Source organism: Oncorhynchus mykiss, chromosome 8 (genome assembly GCF_013265735.2).
Source record: "Oncorhynchus mykiss isolate Arlee chromosome 8, USDA_OmykA_1.1, whole genome shotgun sequence".
Taxonomy (NCBI): domain Eukaryota; kingdom Metazoa; phylum Chordata; class Actinopteri; order Salmoniformes; family Salmonidae; genus Oncorhynchus; species Oncorhynchus mykiss.
Genome location: NC_048572.1, coordinates 57,641,716 through 57,666,777, shown reverse-complemented (window position 1 = coordinate 57,666,777; position 25,062 = coordinate 57,641,716). Strand labels below are relative to the sequence as shown.

Sequence of the window (25,062 nt, the reverse complement as noted above, 5' to 3'; positions counted from 1 at the left end):
GGATGGAGGGAGGGAAAGAGAGAACGGAACGGAGGGAGGGCGAAAGAGAGAACGGAACGGAGGGATGGTGAAAGAGAGAACGGAAAAGAGGGAGGGAGAGAGAGAGAACGGAACGGAGGGAGGGAGAGAGAGAGAGAACGGGATGGAGGGAGGGAAAGAGAGAGAACGGAACGGAGGGAGGGCGAAAGAGAGAACGGAACGGAGGGAGGGCGAAAGAGAGAACGGAACAGAGGGAGAGAGAAAGAGAGAACGGAACAGAGGGAGGGCGAAAGAGAGAACGGAACAGAGGGAGGGCGAAAGAGAGAACGGAACAGAGGGAGGGCGAAAGAGAGAACGGAACAGAGGGAGAGAGAAAGAGAGAACGGAACAGAGGGAGAGAGAAAGAGAGAACGGAACAGAGGGAGGGAGAAAGAGAGAATGGAACAGAGGGAGGGAGAAAGAGAGAACGGAACAGAGGGAGGGAGAGAGTGAGAACAGGACAGAGGGAGGGAGAGAGAGAGAACAGGACAGAGGGAGGGAGAAAGAGAGAACGGAACGGAGGGAGGGAGAGAGAGAGAACGGAACAGAGGGAGGGAGAAAAAGAGAACGGGACAGAGGGAGGGAGAGAGAGAGAACGGAACAGAGAGAGGGCGAAAGAGAGAACGGAACAGAGGGAGGGCAAAAGAGAGAACGGAACAGAGGGAGGGCGAAAGAGAGAACGGAACAGAGGGAGGGAGAAAGAGAGAACGGAACAGAGGGAGAGAGAGAGAGAGAACGGAACAGAGGGAGAGAGAGAGAGAGAGAGAGAACGTGACAGAGGGAGGGAGAATGAGAGAACGGAACGGAGGGAGGGAGAGAGAGAACGGAACAGAGGGAGGGCGAAAGAGAGAACGGGACAGAGGGAGGGAGAAAGAGAGAACGGGACAGAGGGAGGGAGAAAGAGAGAACGGGACAGAGGGAGGGAGAGAGAGAGAACGGAACGGAGGGAGGGAGAGAGAGAACGGAACGTTGGGAGGGAGAGAGAGAGAACGGAACGGAGGGAGGGCGAAAGAGAGAACGGAACGGAGGGAGAGAGAAAGAGAGAACGGAACAGACGGAGGGAGAAAGAGAGAACGGAACAGATGGAGGGAGAAAAAGAGAACGGGACAGAGGGAGGGAGAAAGAGAGAACGGGACAGAGGGAGGGAGAAAGAGAGAACAGAACGGAGGGAGGGAGAGAGAGAGAACGGAACGGAGGGAGGGAGAGAGAGAGAGAGAACGGGATGGAGGGAGGGAAAGAGAGAACGGAACGGAGGGAGGGCGAAAGAGAGAACGGAACGGAGGGAGGGCGAAAGAGAGAACGGAAAAGAGGGAGGGAGAGAGAGAGAACGGAACGGAGGGAGGGAGAGAGAGAGAGAACGGGATGGAGGGAGGGAAAGAGAGAGAACGGAACGGCGGGAGGGAGAAAGAGAGAACGGAACGGAGGGAGGGCGAAAGAGAGAACGGAACAGAGGGAGAGAGAAAGAGAGAACGGAACAGAGGGAGGGCGAAAGAGAGAACGGAACAGAGGGAGGGCGAAAGAGAGAACGGAACAGAGGGAGGGCGAAAGAGAGAACGGAACAGAGGGAGAGAGAAAGAGAGAACGGAACAGAGGGAGAGAGAAAGAGAGAACGGAACAGAGGGAGGGAGAAAGGGAGAACGGAACAGAGGGAGGGAGAAAGAGAGAACGGAACGGAGGGAGGGCGAAAGAGAGAACGGAACGGAGGGAGGGCGAAAGAGAGAACGGAACGGAGGGAGGGAGAAAGAGAGAACGTAACGGAAGGAGAGAGGGAGGGAGAGAGAGAGAGAACGGAACAGAGGGAGGGAGATAGAGAGAACGGAACAGAGGGAGAGAGAAAGAGAGAACGGAACAGAGGGAGAGAGAAATAGAGAACGGAACAGAGGGAGGGCGAAAGAGAGAACGGAACAGAGGGAGGGAGAAAGTGAGAACAGGACAGAGGGAGGGAGAGAGAGAGAACAGGACAGAGGGAGGGAGAAAGAGAGAACGGAACGCAGGGAGGGAGAGAGAGAGAACGGAACAGAGGGAGGGAGAAAAAGAGAACGGGACAGAGGGAGGGAGAGAGAGAGAACGGAACAGAGAGAGGGCGAAAGAGAGAACGGAACAGAGGGAGGGCAAAAGAGAGAACGGAACAGAGGGAGGGCGAAAGAGAGAACGGAACAGAGGGAGGGAGAAAGAGAGAACGGAACAGAGGGAGAGAGAGAGAGAGAACGGAACAGAGGGAGAGAGAGAGAGAGAGAACGTGACAGAGGGAGGGAGAATGAGAGAACGGAACGGAGGGAGGGAGAGAGAGAACGGAACAGAGGGAGGGCGAAAGAGAGAACGGGACAGAGGGAGGGAGAAAGAGAGAACGGGACAGAGGGAGGGAGAAAGAGAGAACGGGACAGAGGGAGGGAGAGAGAGAGAACGGAACGGAGGGAGGGAGAGAGAGAACGGAACGTTGGGAGGGAGAGAGAGAGAACGGAACGAGGGGAGGGCGGAAAGAGAGAACGGAACGGAGGGAGAGAGAAAAAAGAGAACGGAACAGACGGATGGAGAAAGAGAGAACGGAACAGATGGAGGGAGAAAAAGAGAACGGGACAGAGGTAGGGAGAAAGAGAGAACGGGACAGAGGGAGGAGGAAAGAGAGACGGGACAGAGGGAGGGAGAAAGAGAGAACGGAACGTTGGGAGGGAGAGAGAGAACGGAACGTTGGGAGGGAGAGAGAGAGAACGGAGGGAGGGCGAAAGAGAGAACGGAACGGAGGGAGAGAGAAAGAGAGAACGGAACAGATTGAGGGAGAAAGAGAGAACGGAACAGATGGAGGGAGAAAAAGAGAACGGGACAGAGGGAGGGAGAAAGAGAGAACGGGACAGAGGGAGGGAGAAAGAGAGAACAGAACGGAGGGAGGGAGAGAGAGAGAACGGAACGGAGGGAGGGAGAGAGAGAGAGAGAACGGGATGGAGGGAGGGAAAGAGAGAACGGAACGGAGGGAGGGCGAAAGAGAGAACGGAACGGAGGGAGGGCGAAAGAGAGAACGGAACAGAGGGAGGGAGAGAGAGAGAACGGAACAGAGGGAGGGAGAGAGAGAGAGAACGGGATGGAGGGAGGGAAAGAGAGAGAACGGAACGGAGGGAGGGCGAAAGAGAGAACGGAACGGAGGGAGGGCGAAAGAGAGAACGGAACAGAGGGAGAGAGAAAGAGATAAAGGAACAGAGGGAGGGCGAAAGAGAGAACGGAACAGAGGGAGGGCGAAAGAGAGAACGGAACAGAGGGAGGGCGAAAGAGAGAACGGAACAGAGGGAGGGCGAAAGAGAGAACGGAACAGAGGGAGGGCGAAAGAGAGAACGGAACAGAGGGAGAGAGAAAGAGAGAACGGAACAGAGGGAAAGAGAAAGAGAGAACGGAACAGAGGGAGGGAGAAAGAGAGAACGGAACAGAGGGAGGGAGAAAGAGAGAACGGAACAGAGGGAGGGCGAAAGAGAACGGAACAGAGGGAGGGCGAAAGAGAGAACGGAACAGAGGGAGAGAGAAAGAGATAAGGGAACAGAGGGAGGGAGAAAAAGAGAACGGGACAGAGGGAGGGAGAACGAGAGAACGGAACGGAGGGAGGGCGAAAAAGAGAACAGAACGGAGGGAGGGCGAAAGAGAGAACGGAACGGAGGGAGGGCGAAAGAGAGAACGGAACAGAGGGAGCGAGAAAGAGAGAACGGAACAGAGGGAGGGAGAAAGAGAGAACGGAACGGAGGGAGAGAGAGAGAGAGAACGGAACGGAGGGAGGGAGAGAGAGAGAAAGGAACGGAGGGAGGGCGAAAGAGAGAACGGAACGGAGGGAGAGAGAGAGAGAGAACAGAACAGAGGCAGGGAGAAAGAGAGAACGGAACAGAGGGAGAGAGAAAGAGAGAACGGAACAGAGGGAGAGAGAAAGAGAGAACGGAACAGAGGGAGAGAGAAAGAGAGAACGGAACAGAGGGAGAGAGAAAGAGAGAACGGAACAGAGGGAGAGAGAAAGAGAGAACGGAACGGAGGGCGAAAGAGAGAACGGAACAGAGGGAGGGCGAAAGAGAGAACGGAACAGAGGGAGGGCGAAAGAGAGAACGGAACAGAGGGAGAGAGAAAGAGAGAACGGAACAGAGGGAGGGAGAAAGAGAACGGAACAGAGGGAGGGAGAGAGAGAGAACGGAACAGAGGGAGGGAGAGAGAGAGACCGGAACAGAGGGAGAGAGAGAGAGAGAACGGATCAGAGGGAGGGAGAAAGAGAGAACGGGACAGAGGTATGGAGAAAGGGAGAACAGGACAGAGGGAGAGAGAGAGAGAGAACGGGACAGAGGGAGGGAGAAAGAGAGAACGGGACAGAGGGAGGGAGAAAGAGAGAACGGAACGTTGGGAGGGAGAGAGAGAACGGAACGTTGGGAGGGAGAGAGAGAGAACGGAGGGAGGGCGAAAGAGAGAACGGAACGGAGGGAGAGAGAAAGAGAGAACGGAACAGATTGAGGGAGAAAGAGAGAACGGAACAGATGGAGGGAGAAAAAGAGAACGGGACAGAGGGAGGGAGAAAGAGAGAACGGGACAGAGGGAGGGAGAAAGAGAGAACAGAACGGAGGGAGGGAGAGAGAGAGAACGGAACGGAGGGAGGGAGAGAGAGAGAGAGAACGGGATGGAGGGAGGGAAAGAGAGAACGGAACGGAGGGAGGGCGAAAGAGAGAACGGAACGGAGGGAGGGCGAAAGAGAGAACGGAACAGAGGGAGGGAGAGAGAGAGAACGGAACAGAGGGAGGGAGAGAGAGAGAGAACGGGATGGAGGGAGGGAAAGAGAGAGAACGGAACGGAGGGAGGGCGAAAGAGAGAACGGAACGGAGGGAGGGCGAAAGAGAGAACGGAACAGAGGGAGAGAGAAAGAGAGAACGGAACAGAGGGAGGGCGAAAGAGAGAACGGAACAGAGGGAGGGCGAAAGAGAGAACGGAACAGAGGGAGGGAGAAAGAGAGAACGGAACAGAGGGAGGGCGAAAGAGAGAACGGAACAGAGGGAGGGCGAAAGAGAGAACGGAACAGAGGGAAAGAGAAAGAGAGAACGGAACAGAGGGAGGGAGAAAGAGAGAACGGAACAGAGGGAGGGAGAAAGAGAGAACGGAACAGAGGGAGGGCGAAAGAGAGAACGGAACAGAGGGAGGGCGAAAGAGAGAACGGAACAGAGGGAGAGAGAAAGAGAGAACGGAACAGAGGGAGGGAGAAAGAGATAAGGGAACAGAGGGAGGGAGAAAAAGAGAACGGGACAGAGGGAGGGAGAACGAGAGAACGGAACGGAGGGAGGGCGAAAAAGAGAACAGAACGGAGGGAGGGCGAAAGAGAGAACGGAACGGAGGGAGGGCGAAAGAGAGAACGGAACAGAGGGAGCGAGAAAGAGAGAACGGAACAGAGGGAGGGAGAAAGAGAGAAAGGAACGGAGGGAGAGAGAGAGAACGGAACGGAGGGAGGGAGAGAGAGAGAAAGGAACGGAGGGAGGGCGAAAGAGAGAACGGAACGGAGGGAGAGAGAGAGAGAGAACAGAACAGAGGCAGGGAGAAAGAGAGAACGGAACAGAGGGAGAGAGAAAGAGAGAACGGAACAGAGGGAGAGAGAAAGAGAGAACGGAACAGAGGGAGAGAGAAAGAGAGAACGGAACAGAGGGAGAGAGAAAGAGAGAACGGAACAGAGGGAGAGAGAAAGAGAGAACGGAACAGAGGGAGGGCGAAAGAGAGAACGGAACAGAGGGAGGGCGAAAGAGAGAACGGAACAGAGGGAGGGCGAAAGAGAGAACGGAACAGAGGGAGAGAGAAATAGAGAACGGAACAGAGGGAGGGCGAAAGAGAGAACGGAACAGAGGGAGGGAGAGAGAGAGAACGGAACAGAGGGAGGGAGAGAGAGAGACCGGAACAGAGGGAGAGAGAGAGAGAGAACGGATCAGAGGGAGGGAGAAAGAGAGAACGGGACAGAGGGATGGAGAAAGGGAGAACAGGACAGAGGGAGAGAGAGAGAGAGAACGGGACAGAGGGAGGGAGAAAGAGAGAACGGGACGGAGGGAGGGAGAGAGAGAGAACGGGACGGAGGGAGGGAGAAAGAGAGAAAGGTAGCTGGCGTGAGAGTGAGAGAGATATTCCGAGCCCCCCTAGTGTAAAAAAAAGTTTATTTCATCGATTTAATGTATCTCTGTGTGTCTGTGCAGCTCAGAAGTGGATGTACGGGGGACTGGACAGTAACATGCTCCTGCAGTACCTGGCATGGGTCACCTACCCAGTGGTGCTCATCACTTTCTCAGCAGGGTTCACACAGATACTGTCCCCGCAGGCTGTGGGTAAGAGACACACCCACGCTCAAGTGTGACACATACACATACACACACACGCAATTACATGAATGGGCGCGCACACACACACACACACACACACACACACACACACACACACACACACACACACACACATGTACTCTCTCATTCAATTTCACCTCACACCTAAATTCATTGCTAATCATGCACACTCATATATGTAAATACCTCATTTACATACAGAATGAAACACTGTGCATGATTGTTTAAAGGTCACAGATGTATGGAGTGGACTCCGTTCACAAGAGTAGTTGGCAAAGGTTATACAACTTCAGGACATCATTGACTATATCCTTGAAACCGCTAGTACTGACAGCCTTGAATACATAATCTTGAAGTTGATGCATGAATATACCTTTTACTCCCCTTCCTTCTCTCTCCCTCCTCCCTCCCCCTCCTCCGGCCCTCTCCTCTCCCACCTCTGCTCTTTCTCCTTTCTCTCCTCTTCTTTCTCAGGTTCGGGTATCCCAGAGATGAAGACCATTCTGAGAGGCGTAGTGCTGAAGGAATATCTCACCTTTAAAACCTTTGTGGCCAAAGTTATTGGGCTGACCTGTGCTCTGGGCAGTGGCATGCCCCTGGGAAAGGAGGTGGGAAACCCCTAGTGGACTGTTACAGAATGAAAGGGATATGTTTGAAATTCCTGCGTTCGTGTTTATCAAGAATCTCAGAGTAGAAGTTCTGATCTAGGAACAGTTTTGCCTTTAGATCATAATGAATAAGGTTATGGACAGGGGGCGACCTGATCCTAGATCAGAAGTCCTACTCTGAGAGGCTTTATGAATACGGGCCCTGATCTGAAATTGGTTTAGTTCTGGCTTTTTTTTCTCCCTTTCCCCCTCCCTCATCCTATAAACCCCTACCCCTCCATCTCTCTCTTTCTCTTTCTCTCTCTCTCTCTCTCTCTCTCTCTCTCTCTCTCTCTCTCTCTCTCTCTCTCTCCTCCGATCACTCTCTCAGGGCCCGTTCGTTCATGTGGCCAGTCTCTGTGCAGCCCTCCTGAGCAAGTTCTTGGCTGCCTTGTTTGGTGGACTCTACAAGGTGAGAGACCCCCCCTCACACACACACATACACATACACACACACACACACACACACACACACACACACACACACACACCTAACCTTTAACCCTTCACACACGCTTACTCCCACTCAATTTGGTTTAGTATCTGTGTGGTACCTGTCTGACCAGCCTGCCACCCCTCCAGGACCCACTCTCACCTCCACTCACCTGAGTCCAATCCTGGGCTCCAGTCTGGCTCCGGTCTATGGTTCTCAGTCTGCCAAGAGATTACTTTCTCTGCCATACACCACCCAAGACTTGGAGGAAGAGGAGGAAAAGGAGGAGGAGGAGAACAAGGAGAGGGAGGGAAAGGGAGATGAAGGAAGAAAGTGTCAAGTCAGCAAGAGTCAAATAAGACTGTCTACTTTATTGGGCTTCCATATTGATCAGTGTCAGCGCTCAATCCATTTGAACCCAGTCACTATAAGAGATTGCATATACTTTCGGTCCAAAAAAAACCAACGCAATGACGCATCAAAGAGAATATCCCAGAAGATTTTGGTCTCTGCTTTTCTTCTTTTGAACTCTTAGGTACTCACTCAGATTTCTGTCTTTTCCCACTTACTGCTTAAGGAAGAGCCCTTTGAGGGAAACAAGGTACGAGTGCACGTGTGTCTGAGTATGTGCACATCTCAGAGTTTCCACGTTTCATGTACACATGTTGGAGCGTCATGTGAGCATCATTCCATTTCTAATCAAGGGTTCCTATTATATTCTATGTGAATGACACATGACATCTCCCTTGACTTCATGTTAGTCTGTTCATTCTAGAGTTCCTCTCTGTGACTCCATTGTATTCCAATGCCCTAGGCCTTCCCTCTTTACCAGAAATGTGTATATGTGTATGTGTGTTTACATGTGTGTGTGTGTGTATGTACTATGGGTGCTTGCACATACGTGTGTGTGTGTTCCTATTCCTACAGAATGAGCTGAGGAACACTGAGATGCTATCAGCAGCGTGTGCAGTGGGGGTAGGCTGCTGCTTCGCTGCCCCCATTGGAGGTAATTAGAATATACTTTGGGTGAGAATTACAATAAGTGAAAGAATTGTGTTACTGCAAAAGTGTGTGTGTGTGTGTGTGTGTGTGTGTGTGTGTGTGTGTGTGTGTGTGTGTGTGTGTGTGTGTGTGTGTGTGTGTGTGTGTGTGTGTGTGTGTGTGTGTTGCAGGTGTGCTCTTCAGCATTGAGGTAACGTCTACGTTCTTTGCGGTGAGGAACTACTGGAGGGGCTTCTTCGCTGCCACCTTCAGCGCCTTCATCTTCAGAGTATTGGCTGTGTGGAACCAGGACGAAGGTGAGGAGGTGTGTGTGAGTGTGTGTAAGGGGAAGGGCTTTGGGTCTACGTCACTGAGTCAATAGTTAGTCGGTGGTGACTCATGTTATTCCTCCCTATTTCTTTCTCTTCTCTCTATGTCTGTCTTTCACTCAGAGACCATCACAGCCCTCTTTAAGACACGTTTCCGCCTGGACTTCCCCTTTGACCTCCAGGAGCTGCCAGCCTTCGCCATCCTGGGGTACGGTTTCTTGTTTGTCTTTTGTGTCCAACACGCCCAGGTCTGACTCCTCCTCATTCTGATCACTTCAATGGCTATTGGCTTCAATGACTATTGGCTATTGACTATTGGCTTCAATGGCTGTTGGCTTCAATGGCTATTGCCTATTGGCTTCAATGGCTATTGGCTTCAATGGCTATTGAACTAGAATGGTGTGTGACACTGTCCCCTCTCCTCCTCAGGATTGCGTGTGGTTTTGGTGGGGCTCTCTTTGTCTACCTGAACAGACTGATAGTAGAATGTATGAGGAAACAGAAGACAATCAACAAGTTCCTGCTCAGGAAGTGAGTCTAACACACACACGCGCACACACACACACACACACACAACTTCATACACTGCTACACACACCAAACACACACACACAGCGCCGGCTCACCCTTTACGTGGACCACACACTGCGCGTTTGCGGCCCAGACAAAAATAAAAAATATTTTTACAAATTTGAGAGAGTTTGAAAGAAAACACTTTTGAGAGTTGGAATTCTATAATACACAAAGTGCAGCATGACTACAAATAAACTAACATTCTCTCAAGTCATGTTTTGGACCCAAGGGTTATGAGGTGTGAGGCCCCCAACCATATCTCACTTTGGGCCCCCAAAAGGCTAAAGCCCTGAGTTCTTTCGTACATGAACAGCAGTGTATTATAGTGAAGATAAACACTGTAAAACAGGATGGGAGCACCTGAGCAACACATATTATATTATTATTATATTATTATATTAAAAACATTTATTTATAAAGCCCTTCTCACATCAGCTGATATCTCAAAGTGCTGTACAGAAACCCAGCCTAAAACCCCAAACAGCAAGCAATGCAGTTGTAGAAGCACGGTGGCTAGGAAAAACTCCCGAGAAAGGCCAAAACCTAGGAAGAAACCTAGAGAGGAACCAGGCTATGAGGGGTGGCCAGTCCTCTTCTGGCTGTGCCAGGTGGAGATTATAACAGAACATGGCCACGATGTTCAAAATGTTCATAAATGACCAGCATGGTCAAATAATAATAATCACAGTGGTTGTCGAGGCTGCAACAGGTCAGCACTGTTGCACCCTCAACAACCCAAACACCCACTTTTTTCAACCAGAAAATGATCATGATCCTTTGGGTAATTTGTTATTTTCAATGATTAGTAATGTTTTGAGCTAGTAGGTGTGTCCATGTTATATATGATATAATAATGAACAGATTGCATTTTGCGTTCAGGTCACCTCAAGATGAATGGTTTTGACCACTGGAATGTTTTACTTCCTTCCGCACACCACTGTTTTAGTTCAGTGCTGTTAGAAAGCACTACCGTAGTTGCACCACTGTTTTAGTTCAGTCCCGTTAGAAAGCACTACCGTAGTTGCACCACTGTTTTAGTTCAGTGCTGTTAGAAAGCACTACCGTAGTTGCACCACTGTTTTAGTTCAGTCCCGTTAGAAAACACTACCGTAGTTGCACCACTGTTTTAGTTCAGTCCCGTTAGAAAGCACTACCGTAGTTGCACCACTGGTGTATAAAATGAAAAGGCACCTGCAAAATATATATTTTTTAATCTATTTTGTTGTTGTTTTTTTTATGTTGTTTCATGTCCGACGGTGTTGGTCACATGGTGTTGTTACATATCATTTGAGAAGTGCGCACCGCGAACAAATTCAATTTGTAATTTAACTTTTCCTGTAAGAGCCATGATGAGCATGGGGGGGGGGGGGAGAATCCTCCCCAAACTGTGTAGAGGCATTTAACACCATTCTGCACTTTGCCATCCATTTCCCAACATCAATCGGTTAAATGACATTGTTAAAACATTTTCATTCAGTTACAAAAGTAACAGTCCTGGGTGAGCCCACCGTGGCCGCTTTGAGGTTACAATGTAGCCAATATGTGTGCGCTAAATGTCGATAAAAACAAACAGCTCTGCTTGGCTTGGTAAGGAACAGATCGAAATTCACTGGGGGGGAGGGGCTGGCCCAACTCAAGATGTCATAAAAAAATGATGCACCCCCTTCCCAAAGTAAAATATTTCCACATATAAATAAATGTAACACCCTCCCCCCTCCATAGAATGAACTCAAAATAATGTTTATGACCACAAATAACAATAACTGTAGCGACCCTGTGTTTATAAATATGGATATTTTTATGGGTACAGTCGCAGGGCTATGAGCTCACTCTCCCTGCTTGTTTCATTACACTATGATCAGCCGGCTGCAGACAATGATCAGCTAGGGGGAAATCAGATTTTTTACATTTGGATGCCATATTTATAATTCTATAAAATATATGCAACAAATTCTCCACCAACAGGTTTCTGTGCCAATGCACCACACAACCAATAAACAAAGCGTACTGACTTCGGCACTTCAATATCATAGCTTGCGTTTTCAACAACACAATAAATAGACTATTTCAATCTTGACATACAGAAAACACATCCCTCTATGTCCCTTTTTCTATGATTTGTATTTCTGTGTGTTTGGCCGGGTGTGGTTCTCAATCAGAGGCAGCTGTCTATCGTTGTCTCTGATTGAGAACCATACTTAGGTAGCCTTTTTCTCCACCTGTATTTGTGGGTAGTTTTCCATGTATAGTTGCCTGTGAGCACTACGTTGGTGTCACGGTTTTGTTTGATGTTTATTGTTTTGTTGGCGACATCTTATAATAAAGAAGTATGTACGCCCACCACGCTGCACCTTGGTCTCCTCCATATGACGACCGTGACAGAAGGCTTGGCTTGACAATCTCCGAGGGTCATTCAACTTTTTGATGTTTTGTAACAGATGTCTCTTTCCATTCATCAATTGGCCGCTGCACAGTTTGGATTGATTGCTTTTATTTGTACACAAAGATTTATACACAAAGATTTTTTCAAGTGACAGGCATTGCACAATAAAGTTTGGGGATGTATTTCTATTGTGGCAATGACATAGATACAGACACATCCCAAAGATGGCGACTAAAACATGCTCAACCTCCAGATCAGTATGAGGGGGGAGTTTAAAATAAAATTCTTAAAAGCTTGTTTGGCCGGTAGATAATTTTTTAGATGTTAGGAACTGCTGGTGAACCATGATGTGCAGGCATAATCATAGTGACACTGGACTAGTGCACTTGCCATAGTCTTTAGGGTGTATATAGCTAGGTTCCCATCCAGTTGGCGACAGATTTCACGTGAATGTTCTAAAATCTTCACAAAAACAATATGCAATTTCAGCGCTGGACCACATGACAGGCAACATTTTAATGTACCGGACCTTTGAGAAATTCCTTGGACATCCATCTGCATTCAGATCCAACCTGGCGCAGACAGCGCCATCAATAAACGAGGGCTGTTGGCCACATTTAAGTGTCCTTTAAAACAGCCTTTATCAAATTACGAAAAAACACTATTCCTTGTGTTTCTATGTGTAGAATATGCAACTTTTTTATCCAATTTTTTTTTTTTCTTTAGGTACTTTTCGAAAACAATAATTGTCCACCTCCCGGTTCAGCTGTCAGATATTTGAGCACTAAATGTATTAGGGCATTGCATGCAAAGGCTTAGGTGTCCACGGTATGATCATAGTTTAATAGGCTATATATGTCTTCACTGTTGACGTGGAGACTGGTGTTTTGCGGGTACAATTTAATGAAGCTGCCAGTTGAGGAAATGTGCTTTTCTTTCAAAAACAAGGGCATTTCCAAGTGACCCCAAACTTTTGAACGGTAGAGTATAAATATATAAAGGATGAGAAGCTTAGGCCTAACCCCAGAGAGATAGAGAGCATGCTACGACACCGACATGCATTTCTTCATGTCAGATGGCTACTACTCTACAGATATAGACGTACAGAAGGAGGGTAATTTGTACATTTTACATCCAAATATTTCTATTGTTATTTTATAGGCCTGAAACAGTCTTCCTCACCTCAAGTTCAACTGTCGGAGTCAGTTGGAGCGCCCAGGGAGCATTGCCTTCAGAAGAAGAGAGAATGTAAATCAGGAACCCCCCACCCCCCCCACACCAAAGCAACAACAAAACGTTTGACAACCCTCCCCTATTTTGGACCACACTTCCCCCACAGTACATTTTGATCTGTCCCTAAGTAATATGTACAAAATAAGCAATTTCTAATATGTATGCTGCTAAAGCAAGTTCATTTTAAACATTTTCATGGTGACATTGCTTCAGCGCGCCCCAAAAAATATGAATGTGCTTGCTGGGAATCCAATTTTTCTATTCCTCATACTTTTTCTTCACGATTTGTTGGCAAATATGTAGCCTACTCACTGTGGTTGTTGTTCAAAAAAAATGTTAGCAGCCTAGTCCTGTAACTGCAGGCTACAGATTGGTTCAAATGTAAAACCCTTTTTTCTCTTACACCTCTTAAGGATCTAACCCTTTTTTTTTCATTTTCCACATACAATGACATACCCAAATCTAACTGCCTGTAGATCAGGACCTGAAGCAAGGATATGCATATTCTTGATACCATTTGAAAGGAAACACTGAAGTTTGTGGAAATGTGTAGGAGAATATAACACACTCAATCTGTTAAAAGATAATACAAACAAAAAAACATGCGTTTTCTATATTTTTTATTTTTATGATATTTGAAATGCATGAGAAAGGCCGTAATATAATATTGCAGTTTAGGCTCAATTTAGATGTTGGCCACTAGATGGCAGCAGTGTGTGTGCAAAGTTTCAGATTGATCCAGTAAAGCATTGCAATACTGCACAGTATTTTGTATTACGTCTACCCAAATGTGCCAAATTGGTCAACTGATACATTTTCAAGTACATAACTATAGAGAACATGCAAAAATGATATGATAATACAAAATTAAGGTTTACACACTCCCATGAATGTCATACTGTACATGATGGATTATTAGCTTATACACATCTAGATGGCCGGGCAGGGAGGGTGTGGCGCCAGAGACAGCAGGGGTTCAAACTGTAGAACCCAGTTCCTACATTTGAATATAAAAATAGATTTTATCAAACAAACTATACTACATTCTATCTCTGGGACCTTCAGGATGACAAATCAGAGCAAGATTATTGAATGCAAGTACATTATTTACCTTCAGAGGTGAATGCATCAAATCACTTGTCATTATATAATAGTTCTTGGTTGTTGTGCACTTTGTATATGGGTAGACTATGTCCTGGAAAGTTTGTTGTTACTTATAATGTCATCCTAGTCACATTACCGCATGTTAGCGCATGTTAGCATCAACCGTCCCGGTATAAGGACACCGATCCCATATAGACATGAAGGTCAGTCAACTTTGAAAGTTTCTTCAAGTCCAGTCGCAAAAACCATCAAGCGCTATAATGAAACTGGCTCTCATGAGGACCGCCACAGGAAAGGAAGACCCAAAGATTTTTGATTCCAACCGCCGTGCCATTGTGAGACGCATAGTAGGTGAATGGATGATCTCTGCATGTGTGGTTCCCACCGTGAAGCATGGAGGAGGAGGTGTGATGGTGTGGGTGTGCTTTGCTGGTGACACTGTCAGTGATTTATTCTTGAAATCAAGGCACACCTAACCAGCATGGCTACCACAGCATTCTGCAGCGCTACGCCATCCCATCTGGTTTGTGCTTAGTGGGATAATGCTCAACAGGACAATGACCAAAAACAAATATCCAGGCTGTGTAAGGGCTATTTAACCAAGAAGGAGATTGATGGAGTGCTGCATCAGATGACCTGGCCTCCACAATCACCCGACCTCAATCCAATTGAGATATGTTTGTGATGAGTTGGACCGCAGAGTGAAGGAAAAGCAGCCAACAAGTGCACAGCATATGTGAGAACTCCTTCAAGACTGTTGGGAAAGCATTCCAGGTGAAGCTGGGTAATATTTGAACAGTTTGAGCTAGAGCAGTGGTCTCCAACCATTTATTTCATAAAGGCTACTTCACACAAAAAGCTACTCATGTACAGCCTGCATATTTTGTTATTGTGTAGTTCTAATTCAATCAATAGAAACAAAGAACAGCACCACATGCATAATGTAATTGCGTTTTGGTTCTTAAAACCACACAATTTGAACAGAAACCATTCTGCAGTAGTCTTGAGAATGTTGCCTTTTTAATTAAAGTAATGATGCACTGTCATTTCTCTTTGCTAATTTGAGCTGTTCTTGCCATAATATGGAATTGGTCTTTTACCAAATAGGGCTATCTTCTGTATACCACCCCTACCTTGTCACACCACAACTGATTGGCTCAAACGCATTAAGAAGGAATGAAAATCCACAAATTAACAGACACACCTGTTAATTGAAATGCATTCCAGGTGACCACCTCATTTAGCTGGTTGAGAGATGTCAAGAGTGTTCAAAGCTTCCATCAAGGCAAAGGGTGGCTACTTTGAAGAATCACAATGACAAATAAAAATGTATTTTATATAACACTTTTTAGGGGACTACATGATTCCATATGTGTTTTTTTCATAGTTTTGATGTCTTCACTATTATTCTACAATGTAGAAAATAGTAAAAAATAAAGAAAAGCCCTGGAATGAGTAGGTGTGTCCAAACGTTTGACCTGGCAATATATATAGGGCTTTGAACAAGAACTGTCAACTTGAAAATGCAAACTTGAGTTCACATAAAAATAATATTGCAAACGTATTATTAATTTATCATAGCGGGACACTCACTCACTCACTCACTCTAATGACCCACAGCTCCTCTCTCCATGTCAGACGTCTGGTGTATCCTGCTATGGTCACCTTGATCATCTCAACCCTCACCTTCCCCCCTGGGTTTGGACAGTTCATGGCTGGACAGGTCAGAAGTTACACTTTAAAAAAAATATCTGTGTCTGTGTATCTGTCAACCACAATGTGTATGATACATTTTTCAAAATATTAGACCAAGGATGCATTTCATTTGTCTAAAACACCTTCCTTCCTTGTCCCCTTCATAGTATTTGATATGAAGGATCAGTTCTGTGTTGTCTTCACCGATCCTATTCTGTTAGATCAGATAATGGAAGGAGACAAGGAAAGGAAACCATTTTAGACTATTACGATTGATACAGTATATCCCATGCCTAACAGTTCTGTCGCTCCTTGTCTCCTCAGCTGACGCAGCATGAGTCTCTGGTGGCGTTGTTGGACAACAGAACATGGTGTCGGCAGGGCGTTGCCGAGGAGTTTGACTACATCAGCCACTCCCACGCCTGGAAACACCCCCAGGTTAACGTCTTCATCACTCTCATCCTCTTCATCGTCATGAAGGTACGTGTTCATTGATTTGAGATCGAGAGAGTGGGTTTCTGTGTGGTTTTGGGATAGGTGAGGCTGATGTTGTTTGTTTTTAATCATTTTTATTGAACCTTTATTCATCCAGGTGAGTCAATTAAGAACACATTCTTACTTACAGTGATGGCCTGTCTCGGTGTGAATCTGTGATTGTGTTGATGTCAAATGTTCTGCCCCAGTGTGTCTGTTTTCAGTTTCCTCTATTACGTCTCTATCTTTATCTCTCCTCAGTTCTGGATGTCTGCAGTAGCTACCACCATGCCTGTCCCATGTGGGGCCTTCATGCCAGTTTTCCTCATTGGTAAGACACTTGCTGTGTGTGCGAATTTGTGTATTTAGCCATACACACTAAAAACACCTGTATGTACACTAACACTTTATGTATGGGATGTGCAGGTGCGGCATTTGGACGTTTGGTAGGCGAGACCATGGCTATCATGTTCCCTGATGGCATCCATGCTGATGGTAGTGTCTATCCTATAGTGCCTGGCGGCTATGCTGTAGTGGGTGAGTACATCACCAGTTGCATTAAAACAAACCTGTTTTTTGCTTTCAAGGCCCCATTACAGTTCTAACGTGTTCACTTATGGCTGAATCCGAACCTGAGACGACTGAATTTACCATAGGCCCCTCCATTTTGGCTCTCTCTGATGTGATTGAATCGGCAGGCGGTGCACGACTAGTTGCACGACTAGGCACCATTACGGCTCTTACATGTCCACTTATGCTTAAAACAAAACCTGATACTTCACCATAGGGTCTATCTTGGCCGTTTCTGTTCTCTGATGTGATTGAAACTGCAGGCGGAACTCCACCAGTTGCACTAAAACCAACCCGTTTTTTCATCTTCAAGGTCTCATTACAGCTATTTTGTATCTACTTATGGGAGCCATCTTGGATCTTTCTGTTCTCTAACATGATTGAAAAATGCAGGAGGGTGTGATGCCGAAGCTATTTTCGTCAATTGTGCTACCTTATTGAATGTGACTGGTGAAAATATATTATGCTACGATAAAGCAGACAAGCGGATTAAGGATTGAAATAAAAAGTTAAATCATTTTCTGCTCTTTGTTGATCTGATAGATTATTGGGGCGGCAGGGTAGCCTAGTGGTTAGAGCGTTGGACTAATAACCGGAAGGTACAAGGTACAAATCTGTCGTTCTGCCCCTGAACAGGCAGTTAACCCACTGTTCCTAGGCCGTCATTGAAAATAAGAATTTTTCTTAACTGACTTGCCTAGTTAAATAAAGGTAAAATTTAAATAAAATAAAAAATAGATTAGTAGAATTTTTTTATTTATCCGTTATTTTACCAGGTAAGTTGACTGAGAACATGTTCTCAATTGCAGCATCGACCTGGGGAATAGTTACAGGGGAGAGAAGGGGGATGAATGAGCCAATTGTAAACTGGGGATTATTAGGTGACCGTGATGGTTTGAGGGCCAGATTGGGAATTTAGCCAGGACACCGGGGTTAACACCCCTACTCTCACGATAATTGCCATGGGATCTTTAATGACCTCAGAGTCAGGACACCCGTTTAACGTCCCATCCGAAAGACGGCACCCTACACAGGGCAGTGCCCTGGGGCATTGCAATATTTTTTAGACCAGAGGAAAGAATGCCTCCTACTGGCCCTCCAACACCACTTCCAGCAGCATCTGGTGTCCCATCCAGGGACTGACCAGGACCAACATGTAAATGTAACTATTACAATCACATCGCTAGCTTGAGCTTTCATTTGTTTTGTTGTCTAAAACAGTAAAGCTAACAAATAAACGTACAGTAGCATTGAGAACCTGTTCACCTATTGCTTATGAAACAAGTTTTTTTTGTGGAGAGATGTAATGAATGAAATGTGGACACACACACTACTGACCCTGTGCTGCTAACAGCCTTTCTGTACTCTCTGTAGTTGTAAAAAAAAACGTTCCACCACTTTGGGCCAAGTCATATTCATCATCATCCATACTGTGTTTCCCTCCTCCCCCAGGTGCAGCGGCGTTGTCGGGGGCAGTGACTCACACGGTGTCGACAGCAGTCATCGTGTTTGAGCTGACGGGTCAGATCAGCCACATCCTGCCGGTGATGATAGCGGTGATCCTGGCCAACGCCGTAGCCCAGTCCCTCCAGCCCTCGCTATACGACTCTATCATCAGGATCAAGAAACTACCCTATCTCCCTGAACTGGGCATGGGGCACCACGAGTAAGTCTGTCTGTCCATCTTTCCTTTGTTCATGTCTCTATCTCCCTTGCTTTCTGTTACTCCCTTTTCTTTATTCTCTTCTGTTTTCAACTGTCTTCTTGACTGATTCTCTCTTCTTAACATAATTTCTTGTCCTCTCTTCGTCTATCTCCTCTTTCATTCTTACCCCTTCTCCTGCTCTCTTCTCCTCGTCTCCTCCTTCAGGAAGTATAACATCCGTGTGGAGGACATCATGGTTAGAGACGTGCGTTACATCACTCTCTCCTCCTCCTACCGAGAGGTACAGGAGGTCCTGATGACTGGACAGCTGAAAACACTGGCCCTGGTTGAGTCCACAGGTAAGGGTACGTGTGCAACTGCACATCTGTAGTCAGCTATGAATCCAAGATGCATCCTTCCTCCATGACACCATGACACATGTCTCCCTCTCTACCGCTTTCCTTCTTCTCTCCCGTGTCTTTCACTTCTTCCAGCCTTTTGTTTTTGTGTCCTATTCCATCTATTCCGTACTCTGCTTATTACTCTCCCTTACTGTTCCCTCTTTCTCTCCTCTCCTTTCTCCCCTATTCCCTGCACCCCTTTTCTCTTCCTCTATCTCCTCTCCCTTATTCTCCTTTACTCTTTTCTCCCCTATTTCGTCACTTTCCCTATCTTCCTATCCCACTCTTCCCCTCTCTCCCTCCCTCTCTCTCTCTCTCTGTCCCTCAGACTCTATGATCCTGTTGGGTTCTATAGAGCGCTCCCAGCTCCAGTCACTCCTGTCCCTCCAGCTGGGTCCAACGCGCAGGCTCGACCACCTCCGGAGGCACGCCCAGGACAACGGCACACACACACACACACTGGGCGCGCACACACACCTGACCAGCCTGGACACCATGGACAGTCCCCCCAGCCCACCCTGCACACACACACACTCCTACACCTCCAACTCCTCCAATACCAGCGCACGCCATGGGGTTCGCTTCCTGGTGAGTGTAGCGGAGGTGAGTCGGACTCCCGCTCACGTGAGGAGGTAGCCCTGCGTGCGACTTAAAGTCACTGTTACCGTCAAGAGTGGGGGGTAGTTATCCATACATAATGTATGTATGTGGATGGACAGATATTGCTTACAGAAAATGTGTGAGTCAGGGTGTGTGTTTGGAAAGGTGTGTGTTAGGATAGGTGTGTGTGTATGTACAGTAGGTGTGGGGCTGGTTTGGTGTGTCTGGTAGGGGACGTCTGTGAAGTTTGACTTACAGGGTGTGTGTGTGTGTGTGTGTGTGTGTGTGTGTGTGTGTGTGTGTGTGTGTGTGTGTGTGTGTGTGTATTGTGTGTCTCTATCTAGATCTCAACAGAGGAGTCCTCTTTCAGTGCAGCTGTGTCCAACTCTCAGCTGCCACTCAAATCTGCAATGAAAACTGTCCCTACTATTCACAACACAGAGACACCGAACAGTATACATACTCTCTCAATTAATAGAGACACGCCGACTCCCTCTCCTCTGTCAGGCTCTCAGCAGACCCTTTCCTGTGGTGACCCTGAGAGAGAGCTACTCGAGGTGAGTGTGAGTGTAAGTGTGTGTACGTGCATGTGTTTATGTTTTTGTGTGTATGCTTGTATCCTCATATGCCTCCTTCCTTTACGTCCACTCTGTCCTCAGAGAATCTTTGGTAACTTTAAGCCCCAGCTTTGCTGTCACGTAACATTGCGCTGATGTTACGCCATTGCACCTCTCCTCCCTCTCCTTAGTAAGAGAAGCTTAACAAGCGTTCTGCGTTGCAGTAACATTGCATTCATATTTACATCACCCACTATCCGTCTCCTCTCTCCTTATCAGCTGGTAAGACCATTATAGAGTATAACGTTGCTGTAACGTTGTTTTTAGGTTGTGTTAACGTTGTGCTAACGTTCTGCTATGTTACTCCCTTCTCTCCCTGGCTTTAAGAGCCCGGCAGAGCCAGAGGCTCCTGAGAGCAGGGGGCCCAAACGAGTCAGGATCTCCATGGCGGCGGTAAGACTGCCGCCCGCATTAGAGCCCGTTGCTAAGTAACCGTTGCCTAGCGACCTAGCATAGAGCAAGTGACCGACCATAATCGCTTTGGGTACTTCTACCAACCCAAAATATACTGCGGCTTTGTAACACTTTGTAGAGAGAGAGAAATGAGAAGGAGAGAGGAAGGCACAATTGACCAAATCTGAGTTAAGTAATTTTAGTGATTCAGCTGATTATTTAGCCAACAAAAGCTAAATCAGCAGTGACTCACAAAGCCAGCCGAGTAACAGCGTAGCTGCAGGGGCAGAAACATGCACTTTTGATTGTGGTTATGTGTTAGTCTCATTGTTTGGTATGTGTTGTTAGTCTTTTGCGCTCATATGCAATGGTGGTATGGATTCATTGTATATTTGTGTTTGTGTGTATGTGGGTGTAACCACTGTCTCTCTTTGTTTTCAGGAGTCCCCTGAAGTAGAGGATGACATGACCACAAACGAAGTAAGACTGAACTCTCTCATTGGTAAACTTGCATGTCAGTCAAAAGCTAAATGAAAATGCAGTGACTGATGTGAGATCTTTATAGATGTTCTTTTATTGGCTGAGTTTTGAATCCACTCTCACAGATAGCAGAGTGGGAGGAGCAACAGCTGGACGAGCCAGTGGATTTCAACAACTGCAAGATAGACCCCGCCCCTTTTCAGCTTGTGGAGCGGACATCTCTGCATAAGGTGTGTCGTCATCAGTTCACCTGTCACTCAATCTACCGATCTCTTACTGGTCTACATAGTAACCCAACTGATACGTCTTAGTTGTGAAGGTTTTTCTTGTGATACTTGTTGTCGTTGTTTCACTGCCAAGGCAGACATGAGCAGAGCATCTGCTAAATGACTAAAATCTAGAAATATAACCAGGCTACAGGTGTCCGACAAAATCTGAGTTCTATCCCATAAAATGGTTCTCTTCCCTCTGCCCTTGATGACCCCTTTGATTGATGGGGTTGGTGACAGAGATATGATAACACACAGCTCCACTAGTCAGGAGCCTTTTATTACAAATAGAAGTCTCTGCACTAAAACCATGGCATTTTTCTAATAGACAATTTGTTCTCAATTATGTTTTACCCTCTCTCTCTCATTCCCTCTCTCTCTCTCTCTCTCTCTCTCTCTCTCTCTCTCTCTCTCTCTCTCTCTCTCTCTCTCCACCCCCCTGTCTCTCCACCCCCCCTCTCTCTCTCTCTACCCCCCTCTCTCTCCATCCCCCCTCTCTCTCTGTCTCTCTCTCTCCATCCCCCCTCTCTCTCTCTCCATCCCCTCTCTCTCTCTCCATCACCTCTCTCTCTCCATCCCCTCTCTCTCTCCATCCCCTCTCTCTCTCTCTCTCTCTCCATCCCCCCTCTCTCTCCCTCTCTTTCACTCCATCTCCTCTCACTCTCTCTCTCTCTCTCTCCATCCCCTCTCTCTCCACCCCCTCTCTCTCTATCCCCTCTCTCTCTCTCTCCATCCCCCCTCTCTCACTCCATCCCCTCTCTCTCTCTCTCTCTCCAGACTCACACCATCTTCTCCCTGCTGGGACTGGACCATGCCTATGTGACCAGTACAGGGCGGCTGGTGGGCGTGGTCTCCCTCAGGGAGGTGGGTGTTCCCGTGCATTAGAAGAACCCTTATGTCACGGTCATGTAGTTATTTGTATTTTCAACACGGATGTCATCATACTATGTTTGATTTGAGTGCACTTCACATCAAAATCACTGCAAACACATGATATGACATCACAGGAACATGTCCTCTTTACGTTTTGGCTGCGGTTGTTTGAATAGTGTCACCACCTCAGATCAGTCCTAAGGACAATGTTGTGCTTCATGAATCAGAAGCAATCAAGGCTAATCAATCTGCTCTTTACAAAAGTTGATGCAGATTAACAACCCAGTGCGCTTGGAGATGGAATCAAAAGCGTAATATGAATCACTACTCCGTGTAATCCAAAATCACATCATAATGTTCAATTCTATATCTCTGTCTCTCTCTCTCTCCAATCTTCTTTCCATCCTCTCCCCCGTTTCTTTCCATCCTCTCCTCCGTCTCTTTTCATCCTTGCTCCCTATTTGATTATTTTCCCTCGCCCTCCAATCGCTCTACCTCTCCTCTCTCTGTCTAACCTCTAGCTGCGTAAGGCCATAGAGGGTTCAGTGACGGTGACAGGGGTGAAAGTTCGCCCCCCTTTGGCCAGTTTCCGTGACAGCGGCAACACTACCAGTGTTTCCGAGGTGACAGAGCTGCACAAGCTTTGGAACCGCCACAGAGGCCTCTCGTTACCACGGGAACCCACCCCGCCCGACATGGAGGACCAATTGGACGTTATGGATGAGGAGACCCCTGTCCACTTCATACAGGACCAATCAGATATGGAGTTTGAAACCATCCCCACTGACAATATGGACCCGCCATCGGAATTGGTTCTTCAGGAAAGCCTCTCAATAACAGAGGACCAAACAGAGGAGTTTATCTTAGAGTGCAGCCCTTCCCACACTGATGAATCAGAGCTGGCCTGTGATTTTGACCCCTCCCACCTCCCTGAGACTGACCAATTGGAGCCGGCGAAGGAACATGGAACCCCACCACATGGAACCACACCCCAGAACATAGAGCAAATGGACCAATCAGAACTGCAGTGTAAGCGAAGTCCCAACCGCACTGAGGACCAATCGGAATGACAGAAGGGGCGAGGGACAGTTAGGAGTTGCTTCGTGGTTCGTTGAGGTTTCTACAACCTTAGAGGTCACGTTCACCTGGATCTGTCTGTGTCCACAATGTATTGTGTGCGCGTGTGTTGGTGTAAATGAGCTCGTATTCCTGTGTGAGTGATAGAGTAACTGAGTGAATGTGACAACATGGTTCTGTGTTTAACAAAGTGTTTTGGGGTGTGTGTGTGTGTGTGTGTGTGTGTGTGTGTTTGTGCGTGCGCGTGTGTGTGTGTGAGACTTGGTGGAACCTTGCCCATGCACCCATCTGGTGCTGACACTTCTATTCTCAGTTTGATTATCAGAGCCAAACTACATTTCCCCCCCTAAATATAGCTACAAATAACACACATAGAGAGAGAAAGCAGATCAGAGGGATAAAGGAAAGGAGAGAGAGGAAAGAGAAGGGAGGGTCTCACTTTAGATTAAGTGGCCTATAAAATCTACATATTTTCACAGCTACATTCTAAAGGACATTCTGTAATTGCAGTATAAGTGCATGTACAGTCATATCTGAAATGGGATATTAAGAGAAAGACAATAAGTTACTACCCTAAGGCAGCTGAGAAAAGGCCAACACGTTGACATTGCTCAGTCATAAAATGGCATCCCACAGGGTTAAGAGCATTTGTGAAGCACATTGTAATTAACATGAATTTAACTCAAAGTACATATAGCCTTGTCTGGCATTAAGGTAGGAGGGCGGACGGACGTTAGAGAGTTTCTTGTCTTGTAACAGGGTGTTTTGGTCACAGTGTCATTTTGTATCTTACATTTCTTGAGATAGGATGTTATGTGAATATCGTATCCTATCTACTGTACCGTGTTCCGCATGTTTCTGGAATGATGTGAGTGTTAATGACACGTTACATTGCACAGGAAAAGTTGGTTATGTGGAGAGAGAGACAACATCAGTTGTTGTGAGCACACATATGCACATAGGCCAATAGTACACGCACAAGGGCTCGATTCAATCCGTGGCGCTGAAGATCCGCGTTGCCGTGCGATTGACATTTTGAAGGCAATGTTCCCGCATTAGCGGACACTACGTTCACGGTAAGTGCTGCACATTTCAATTGTGCTGTGGATCTTCTGTAACACAAATTGAATCGAGCACTAAGTAAATGAACACCGTACACATTCATAAATCTACACATAGAAAATAATCTCCTAGAAAATACACACCACACACACATTGAAAATGATTAATACAGCCTGCCTGGCCTTGAAACCAGTTTAGAAATATGTACTACCAGCTTAGAAGCACAGTTATAAGTCTCCAAGTGTACTGGTGAGCAATAGAAGCCTCTATAAAGGACTGAAACAACTGTTGTAGAGAGAGTGTGTGACTGTTCTCCACAGTCTCATTATAAAATGAGTTCATCAAACAGATGTTATGTAATTTGTCTCTTCAATCATTTCTCTTAGCTCTGTTGACAGATTTGAGCCATTATATATATATTTCAATTCTATGTAAAAACCCTGCCATAACAACTACAATTTAACGGTTCATTTTCTTCTGTAAAAAAAAAGTCAGTTGCGCAAACCATTTATTGTCGTCTTACTTTTGTATGCACATAGAATGTGAAGTAGTGCTCGCCATACAAGATATAATGTAAACTGAGTCTAATGTATAGAGTGTATAAGGTAATTAACAGCGCTAGTTAAGCAATAAGACTGTAGTTTCTCCCTTTATATAGCCCCGGCCTGTAAATGGTTTGTACATATGAAAATACATTATGACGGAAATCTACGCATTGTACATAGGAGAATATGCATTTCAGATCAACAGCCATTGTTATTTTTCAGAAAACATACTAATTGTTTTTTTGTACATTAAATTTCAACAAAACTTTGAGATGTAAATCTGTTTTTCAAAACTAGTTTATTCTCTGTGTGTGTGTGTGTGGGGGGGGGGGGGGGG

General features: G+C 46.7%; 1 protein-coding gene across 7 annotated transcripts in view; it reads left to right on the top strand.

Annotated features, from left to right (window-relative positions):
• LOC110530221 (chloride channel protein 2) overlaps positions 1–25,000 on the top strand; it is a 78,908-nt gene extending 53,908 nt beyond the window's left edge. For 2 of the 7 annotated variants that reach the window (XM_036985783.1, XM_036985786.1), the window contains exons 4-24: positions 6,198–6,326; positions 6,816–6,949; positions 7,320–7,400; positions 7,999–8,022; positions 8,349–8,427; positions 8,594–8,719; positions 8,855–8,939; positions 9,161–9,262; positions 15,645–15,747; positions 16,044–16,199; positions 16,455–16,524; positions 16,620–16,730; positions 18,216–18,429; positions 18,634–18,767; positions 19,138–19,412; positions 19,754–19,966; positions 20,354–20,419; positions 20,861–20,899; positions 21,025–21,129; positions 21,946–22,032; positions 22,563–25,000. In XM_036985783.1, coding sequence (XP_036841678.1) covers positions 6,198–6,326; positions 6,816–6,949; positions 7,320–7,400; positions 7,999–8,022; positions 8,349–8,427; positions 8,594–8,719; positions 8,855–8,939; positions 9,161–9,262; positions 15,645–15,747; positions 16,044–16,199; positions 16,455–16,524; positions 16,620–16,730; positions 18,216–18,429; positions 18,634–18,767; positions 19,138–19,412; positions 19,754–19,966; positions 20,354–20,419; positions 20,861–20,899; positions 21,025–21,129; positions 21,946–22,032; positions 22,563–23,111 — 2,882 coding nt within the window. In that variant the 3' untranslated portion in view covers positions 23,112–25,000. Of the gene's footprint in view, positions 1–6,197; positions 6,327–6,815; positions 6,950–7,319; positions 7,401–7,998; positions 8,023–8,348; positions 8,428–8,593; positions 8,720–8,854; positions 8,940–9,160; positions 9,263–15,644; positions 15,748–16,043; positions 16,200–16,454; positions 16,525–16,619; positions 16,731–18,215; positions 18,430–18,633; positions 18,768–18,902; positions 19,413–19,753; positions 19,967–20,353; positions 20,420–20,860; positions 20,900–21,024; positions 21,130–21,945; positions 22,033–22,562 lie in introns of those variants that run through there. The other 5 variants (XM_036985784.1, XM_036985785.1, XR_005052924.1 and 2 more) reach the window with 5 other exon arrangements.
• Positions 25,001–25,062: the final 62 nt, after the last annotated feature.